We start from the raw sequence: 9,133 nt of genomic DNA, 5'->3' as shown, positions 1-9,133 counted from the left end.
GTAGGGAATTCTTCCAGGCAAAAAAAGCTTTTCAAAGATACACTTTTGATATGCTGCTTAGAGTACTGTTATACAAGCATCTTTATGGTACATCTCTTGACAGGCATCCAATTTTAGGTTCCCTGAATTACTGTTGGACAAGTGCTTGTGTTCCTCCTGTTACTCTTTTCAGGTAATTGGTCCTTAAGGTGTTAAACCAAAAGCCTGCTGAAATCACTGAAGTCATTACATCATTGAACAAATTTCTCCCCATGTTTCTCTGTAAATGTCTTGAAGAACCAATTTCAGCTATTGTAATGCTTTCATTTTTGATTGTCTTTCATATGTAGTGACCTTTTCAGAGAAAACTCAAAACTTTCGGTATTCAGAGAAGTTGTAGACATGAGAGGATTGTTGCATGTGTAACAGTATTTTCGTAGTTTTATTGTGCTTGTTTGTTGTCATTTTACTTAAATCTGTGTTGAACCAGGAGGATATTTAAGAGGGAAGGCGTAGGGAGCGGTGGGGCCTAAGTGAGGTCTGTATGTAATAAAGCTCTGTTAATACATATAATGTTTTTAGTTAATACCTGTTAAACCTGTTTATTCAGGATTGTTATATTTCCATAAAATATTATGCAGAATGCTTTTTTCAGTGATTTCCAGTTTTTCTGTGCTTACATATAGCAGGACAGCACTTGTCTTTTTGAGATTAAAATCATCTTGTCTCAAACACCAATTTATTGTATGTAGCTTTTTCTGTAAAACAACATAAATTTGACCTCATGTTTCATCTTAAAGATACTTATTTGCTAAAGAAAACTAAATCTGGAGAATTAGGAGTTTGAAGGTCATGCAACCAGGTAACTTCAAAATTGGGAATAGATTTGGTGTCTCTAACGTTCCAGTCATGTATATCAAATTCTAAATCATATAATTTGTATAAACTCATTACATACAAATATTGGGTGACCATCTATCATCCTGATACTAAACTTTTGTATTTGATACCTAGAACAGAATTGGTGTGGTGTTTTTGTTCTAAAATTCAATTTTGCATATTTAAAAATTACTAAAAACTCCAGGGTTCTTTTGTGCCCTGAAAATGTTTTTCTTCTCAGATTTGTTAAATTTTATGAAGAATAGATTCCGATAAATCTTTGAAATAGCTTCATGCTTTAATTTTGAAAGTGGAAATTTTACAACATCTGGATATGAAGAACTCTATCAACTCTGCTTAATGTTTTTCTCTGAAATCAAAGTAATTAAATCTTGAGAATATCAGAAGGAGATGCAGCTGAGCACACATGTGTGACTAGGAAGGAACATGCATGGTTGGCTCGCAAAGTTTGTGTTCCTAATAGGAATGTGAAGTAGTGCGAGAACTCTGAACTTTGGGTAGCTTGTCATCCGAGAGTTGAGATCACAGCAGAACATAGGAAGCATCCAGTAACTCTTGTCTCTGGTAGCTCTGTGGAATGAGGATACAGCAGTTACATTAACAGAGCAGTCACCTGGTGTGGTATCAGTTGAATTTTCATGGGGATTAGCCTCAGAAGTCCACTGATTGTGGTGAGAGTAGAAATACGTCTCACCTGGGGCTAGCATAATTGCTGCTGTTTGCCTATACTGCATTTTTCACATCAAGTGGAGGTGGTGGTGTAAATAAGTCAGTCCCTTCCATGATGTTGAGAGGATTTTAGTATCTCTGTTTTAGTAGAATTTTACGATAGGATTAGGTAGCAAGATTTTAATATAAAAAATCTCCATGTCTGGGATGTTTAAAAAAATATATTAAAAATTGTCTATTTTGCAGTTCTGACTGTGCTCAAGAGCTGTACAAGGAGAAATTAATATACATTTTAATGCCTTCTAGTTATATGTAGTACAGCTATGAGAGAAAAGGATCAGAATCAAATTGATCCTACTATGCATATTTCTTAGCCCAGTCTCCTTTGACTATGGTGCCAGTAGATGAGTTGCTAATTTTATCTGTAGTTCTGTGCAGTTAGGGTTTTGATCCAGGCAAACACCATTAGGGTGACAATTTCTAAACTGTTATTCAGAGCCCTGCACACAAGTCCTCCCACATCTGCTGCTCTGGCATGTGGTTGGTAGCTTCAGAATGTTTAAAGTATTGAATCTTGGTGCATTTTGAATGCCGGGGTTGTTTTCCAGTAGAGGATTGCACAAGTATTGCCAGAATTTTAGACTTATTTTAGCCTTTTTTGAAGACTTAGTTTAACTTTTGGAAAACACTGAATTGACTGGAAAGTATAATTTAAGGTAGCAGTTGCTATGGCCACAACTGCAAGGACGGTTGCGAATTGCAACTCCTCCAATTGACAAGAGCAAGATACAAGGTTTTAAACAAATGTGAGGTGGGAGAAAAGGTTCTACAATTGTCTTACTTTTTAGCACTTTAGTAAGCAGTAGGTAAGTAATTGATTGCTTAGAAAGTGTCTTGTTTCTGGTGAAGTTCATGACAGTAGACATTTACCGCTGCAAAATATGCTTTAAAAACTGACTTTTTTGTAAATGCTACAGTATGATACTGCACTTTTGTTGTTACCCATTACTGTATCACGAGTAGTTAATTGTCTTTTATATTTCTTTTATGCATTAGTATTTACAACTCTACATCCATGATGCTTAATTCTTGCCTCTGATATTTTCACCCAATTGCATGTGCATATTAAATGCATACTACCTTTTGGTGAAAACTGACCAAACATGTCTATTTAGAGGATTCTCATGCCATTTGACTTGTGGCATATGAATTGAGAGCCTATGCTGGGACCCTGCAGTACTTCTGAAAGAGGTCCAAAATTTCATGATGTAGCATCATAACAGCAGCTTCTTGCAAGCAAGTAATATAATTTATACTGAACTAAGTGGTAGGTTCTTCATTTATTTACGTGGCTTGAATAGTAAACTATATTTAAAGATTAAGGTAGGAGAGCAAGAAAGTCTGGGTTCACTTTGGCATTTCTTTCAGGTATTGCATCTGAATTTGGAGTGAGAGGCTACCCAACAATTAAGCTGTAAGTTGATGCTTCCCATTGAATTTATAAGAGTTACCTATCCTACCACTGATTTCATGACAGTAAAAAAAAATAGTGCGCTCTGCTTAAAAGTCCCAAACAAACCAACCACAAAAAAAGCCCCCAAACCAAAATCAAACAAACATAAATACCCCTACATTTAATTTTGACATTATCTTTGATTTCTACTGGACTGTTTTGCTTTCAAATTCAGTAATATCAAACTTATTTAGAAACAGAACTCTTAAAGGCAAGTTAGCAAATTTGGAGTTCATTTAACTGCTGATTTCTATATAACTTTGTAAAAGTGTGTGTATATAAATACATATTTCAAATGTACATATGTATTAAATTACTATTATTAAAAGGAATTTCATGCACTGATTGATTTGACACCTTAAGAGTGACTCAAGCAGTAAGTGCATACCTGAGTCATCCTGTTAACTTTTATGGATTGCTGATTGCATTTTCGTATTTTAATTACCTTCTCTTCAGTGTATCTGAAAATCTTATGTAGATGACAGTAGTGGTTAGTATACAGGGTGAAGTGTGAGAACAGTTGTTTGATGAGAAGTGTATGTAGATTTTTTTTTTCTTAATGTAATTAAAAAAAATCCAAACAACGGAGGACAACATATATAGGAAAATAACAGTCCATAATGGTATTATATGTACTTATAGCATGTATCATATATAGTCCAGTGCATGGTCATGTTAAATAAAGTAATTTTAAGTACTATTTTTACTGTGAATTTACTGTGTTTGTTAGCAGATTATTGGTTAAACAAATAGTATTCATAATGTGTAATATATAAAAACTCTTGTCAAGTTAGTTTTCTCAAAAAGGTGGCAGAGATGTTTAGCTTCTTAGTATTTAAGATGCAAAATGTTACTGGCATATAGAGACATGGAAAATTTGGTTTGTTTTTTTCCCTGTGAGTTTCCTAAACCTATATGGATTCAAAGAAATTGTGTTAGAATTAGTAAAACTTACTTGAATATTCTTATAATGCAAGCATGCTGCATCCCCTGTCAGCAGAGTACACTAAACTGACCAACACTTTATGGAAGCTTAATTTAGTACATAAATTCAGAAGGTTTTGTAGGTCATTTGATACTTTTCAATTATAAAGAAAGCATTAAAGAGGAGTTTATATGTTTTATAAGAGGACTAATTCCTAAGCAGTACAAATGCTGAATGTTTGGGGTTTTGCTTGGGTGTGAGGGGTTTTTTGTGCGGTCATAAGCAAATGTTCCAAATGACCTGTCCTTTCACAAAGTAAATGACTTCTGTGCACTAGAAAATAATGATAATGTTAATTATTTTTAAAAGTCAGTAAATCAGATATTGTGTAAATAAGTTTTTGCTCCATAATTGTGTTGTATTGCAATATTGAATTTTATGTTTTGCTGACCACTTCTTTTATCTGACTATTTGAAAAATTACCTTGCTTATTGCTTGCTAAAAGGTGACTGTAATAAACATGTGAAGATTGATTAATTCTACATGTGTTGATACAGTTAAGTTGATTTCAATTCTGTTTTTTTGTCTTTTCTACTTACCTAGTTTAAAAGGTGACTTGGCATACAACTATAGAGGACCTAGAACTAAAGATGATATAGTTGAATTTGCTAATAGAGTAGCAGGGTAAGTATACTATACTGTGAGACTGGTTCTCGTGACTTAAAACTTTGGTAGGATTTTGAGGTGGACCAAAAATTAGATCTATTTAAAAAAGAACAAGACATTGACGTGAAGTTAGAAACTATATGTACACTACATGTGTTTGCATGTGAGGCTGGTGGAGAGTGGCACAGAGAAGGTAAGTAGAAACTGGCTAGTCACAATCCCTTCTTTACAGTGCAAGAACTAAAGGCTTTTCAAAGTAGTGGAAACTATGAATAAATGAAACTCATGGAAACCAGAACACGAATGCTGACCTAAATGTTGGCTGATAGATAGAAATCATTACTAAGGCAGAATCTGTTTAATACTCAAAAGTTATCTTAGAAATACTAGTTTAATATATGTTTATGCATTTGAAAAGTTATGGCAGTTGGCAACATAAGGAAATTGCTTTTACAGAATTGTTCATAACAATTTGTTGGCTTTTTCTTCCTTCCCTACAGTGACCTGTGTCATCAAAATGTTATAAACACTGATCTCTGGGAAGAAAAAGGAATCATATTTCTTTCCTTCATTCTTAGCTATAATTAAGAAGCATTCATATAGATTCAAAATATTAACTATTGCTTATAATTCTGTAGTTAGGAATATCAGTGATCTCTAGTAATTTACCACAATTTTGTAAGATTATTTCTAAGACCGCATTTTCTTAACTGCTGTGCTTGCATTTGGAATCTCTCTCAAATGACTGAGACTTTATTGTGGCTGAGGAGACCTTATTGTGACCTTTCACTATATAAAGAGGGCTTAGTAGAAAGATGGAGAGAGACTTGTCTTATCAGGGCCTATGCTGGCAGGATAAGGGGCAACGGTTTTACAGTGAAAGAGCGTAGATTCAAATTTGACGTGAAGAAGACATTTTTTGCTGTAAGGGTGGTGAGACACTGGCACAGCTTGTCCAGAGAGGCTGTGGATGCCCCATCCCTGGAAGTGTTCAAGGTCAGGTTGGATGGAGCTTTAAGCAATCTGATCTAGTGGAGGATGTCCCTGTGTATGGTGGGGGGGTTGGGCTAGATGATCTTTAAGGTCCCTTTCAACCCAGTCTGTGATCTTGTGGCCAGCAAATGGCACGACTGTTTACATCATAGCAGCATTTTATATGAATATATTAATTTCAAATTGAAGTGTGCTATTTGGGGAACATAAGTTTATTTTGAGGGGATTTTTAGTGTTTTTTCTTTTAGTTGAAATTGAAATAAACTGAAAAACTAAATGAATTTGCATTGGGGAAATTAGTTTAAAAAAAGACCAACAAACCCAACACAAAAACTTGTATGGCATTTTCTTGGGGATTTTTATTTGGTTAGGTTTTGCAGCTTGCAGAAACTGAGATTTTTCTTTCTCTTTTTTTTCCCCTCGTCCCAGACCTCTCATCAGGCCACTTCCTAGCCAGCATATGTTCGAGCATGTACAAAAGAGACATCGTGTACTTTTTGTGTATGTTGGTGGTGAATCTCCTTTAAAGGTTTGAAGCTTGATTAAATAAAGTTACTTCCTTTGACTATTCACAGATGTAGTTTAAAATACCTTCTAAAAGGCTGTAATTCATGCTTGTAATAAATTTTCATTTTTTTTACATTTATTGAAGTGTTTTGCTTGTGTCATACCTGTATTTTCTAATTACTCTTTGAAGATAAGCTATGTCACATAGCTTTCATTTGAAGCATATTAAAAGTTCAGAAATTAAACAGCCTTGTTTGTATTTTTCCAGGAAAAATACATTGAAGTTGCTTCAGAACTAATAGTTTATACATACTTTTTTTCTGCCTCAGAAGATGTGCTGCCTGAGGTAAGTTGTTTCAGTTCCTACTATTTCTTCAGAAATGATATAGTTCTCCTCATATATGTAATTTTGCTCTTTTGATGGCACAGAGATGGCTTCTTCCAGTGCATTTGGTTTTGATAAATTTCAAACTAATTATACTGAAACATTTAATTTTTTAGTCTATGTGGTTAAAATTTCAAAGAAAATTTCAGTCTATGATTGCTTTGTATTGGCCAAATTACTTGTTCAGTCATATTGATATAATCAAACAGATATGCAGAACTCAGTATGGAGCATACAACCTACTCAGGAAGGTAGCTACTTTGATTTTTATTTCTCTATTTGATGGGGAGTGGGAGTTGTGGTCAGTTCATCATACGTTGTCTCTGCCGCTCCTTCCTCCTCAGGGGGAGGACTCCTCATAGTCTTCCTCTGCTCCAACATGGGGTCCTTCCCATGGCTGCAGTTCTTAATAAACTGCTCCAGCCTGGGTCCCTTCCGTGGGGTGCAGTCCTTCAGGAACAGACTGCTCCAGTGTGGGTGCTCTGCAGCGTCACAAGTTCTGCCAGCAAACCTGTTCCATTGTGGACTCCTCTCTCCCTGGGTCCACAGGTCTGCCGGGAGCCTGCTCCAGCATGGGTATATCCACCTGCTACTGCGTGATGTCCTCCATGGGCTGCAGGTGGATATCTGCTCCACCATGGGCTGCAGGGGGACAGCCTGCCTGACCATGGTGTTCACCAGGGGCTGCAAGGGGAATCTCAGCTCTGGTGCCTAGAGTAAGCCTTACCCCTTCTTCAGTGACCTTGGTGTCTGCAGAGTTGTTTTTGTCACATATGCTCACTCTTCTCTCTGGCTGCAATTGCACAGGTGTTTTTCCCCCTCCTTAACTATGTTATCGCAGAGGCACTACCGCTGTTGCTGATGGGCTTGGCCTTGGCCAGCAGCAGGTCTGTCTTGGAGCTGTCTGGCAATTGGCTCTGTTGGACCCAGGGGAAGCTTCTAGCACCTTCTCACAAAATTCACCCCTGTAGCCTCCCTGCTACCAAAACCTTGCCACACAAACCTGATACAAGTGGAAAGAGCGTAAAAGGCTGGAACTCTGATATTCTGTGGTCACAGTGATGCATGCGGTGAGCTGTTTTTCCCACCAAATGCAGTTTCTCACAAATGTAATTTAAACTAAAGTACTGATGGTATGTAATATTTTATGGAGAGAAGCAAAAATGTTATGAAATCAATGGCTACTAGTTGTAATGAGGCTTTACATGTCAGTAGTCACTGTTAGGCTTTGTTTTGTCACTTAGGTAATCTTGTTCCAAGCTTCAGGCATCTTTTGCAAGCCGTAAGTTGTACATAGACTAATTTGCCCTTTAAAGATTCTAAACTATGTTTAGGGGCAAATAACAGAATAGAACTTCATTTAGAATTACCTTTTTGCTCATTCATATGAGCTGTTACATTATAAACCTGGTGCTTTTACATTTATTTCCAAGAAAGATAATGCAGAATGATTACAGAGGGCATGTCATTTGAAAAAACACTCATGATACTGTTCTTGTGTTTCTCGAATACATCAGTAAATTAGACAATTCAGCCAACATATCATCAAAACTAAGCTCATGACACAGTCCTTTCTTAACCACAAGTGCTATTAGAATTTTAACTTAAAATGGTAGCAAGCAGTAAGGAGTAGATGCAGTATTTCTTCTGTGGCAGTTTGCTGAAAACATGAGCTGAATAAGATTCTTTTAAGTTCCAAGGGAAAGGTTTCTACACTTTGTATTTTTTTTGAGTATGTCGCTGACCATCCTAAATATCATATTTAGCATGGTAATGCATTCATTCATTGTTCTGTTTGCCTGAATAGGGCTACTTGCAGTCCTGTCTGCTGGAGCTGTGTCTTTAGATTCTAATCAGCCTGAGCCACAGGAAATAGCCCAGATTTAGTGGGACATGTTTTCAATGTTACTATTTCACCCTACGATACTATTGACTGGCCATTTACTAGAAGTAATAGTATGACAGGTGTGGTGACAACAACGTAAGTTGGGAACAAAGAGCATAATTGATAAAACCCTCAAGTTATGATCTTCTGTCTAAAGTTCATGTCCAACAGATAAAATATTCTTCATGCTACTGCAGATAATAGTGAAAATCCTGTGTTATTTACACTTTGTGAGACCTACCTCTCAAAATTGCATTTATGTTGTATTAGTTTTTAATATGTGGAAACTGATAGATTTACTTTAGTAGAAGTGGATAGGAAACATTTAAATGTACTTTGAGATTTTCCCCGTGGACTGCATTTCCACACTTTAAAGGTTTTTTTGCTTGTTTGTTTAAAAATCTTTTATTCTTCCATGGACTAATTGAAAACCGCTTCTCTTTCAGTATGTGACATTGCCTGAATTGCCTGCTGTTGTGGTCTTCAAAGATGGAACTTACTTTGTTTATGATGGTAAGTGGAAGTGGGCAGGTGGGAAAATGGTAGGTGAAAGTGGGGACCTTAAGGCAGGATATTTAAAGTATATATAAAGAAACTGGAACGGTTGGGATTTCTTTGAAAGTTGTGTTGGGGTACTGGGAAATTCCCCAGTTTTGTGATAAATAACAACTCCTTCATGAAGGAGAAAAGACTAATTAGTTCTTACGGAAC

The 9,133-nt window shown here is 36.2% G+C and overlaps 1 protein-coding gene across 1 annotated transcript in view; it reads left to right on the top strand.

Annotated features, from left to right (window-relative positions):
* The window catches only part of TMX3 (thioredoxin-related transmembrane protein 3), a gene marked incomplete at its 5' end in the record, with an annotated part of 30,789 nt that overhangs the window by 5,984 nt on the left and 15,672 nt on the right, over positions 1-9,133 (top strand). Inside the window, 5 exons of the mRNA XM_010291626.1 lie at positions 2,977-3,022; positions 4,590-4,670; positions 6,075-6,174; positions 6,421-6,498; positions 8,869-8,935. Of these exons, the coding sequence (XP_010289928.1) occupies positions 2,977-3,022; positions 4,590-4,670; positions 6,075-6,174; positions 6,421-6,498; positions 8,869-8,935 (372 nt within the window). The remainder of the gene's footprint in view (positions 1-2,976; positions 3,023-4,589; positions 4,671-6,074; positions 6,175-6,420; positions 6,499-8,868; positions 8,936-9,133) is intronic.

The sequence above is a fragment of the Phaethon lepturus genome, unplaced genomic scaffold, assembly GCF_000687285.1.
Source record: "Phaethon lepturus isolate BGI_N335 unplaced genomic scaffold, ASM68728v1 scaffold707, whole genome shotgun sequence".
In the NCBI taxonomy this organism is placed as follows: domain Eukaryota; kingdom Metazoa; phylum Chordata; class Aves; order Phaethontiformes; family Phaethontidae; genus Phaethon; species Phaethon lepturus.
Note: the sequence above shows the minus strand (reverse complement) of the source record. Positions and strands in the feature narration are given on the sequence as shown.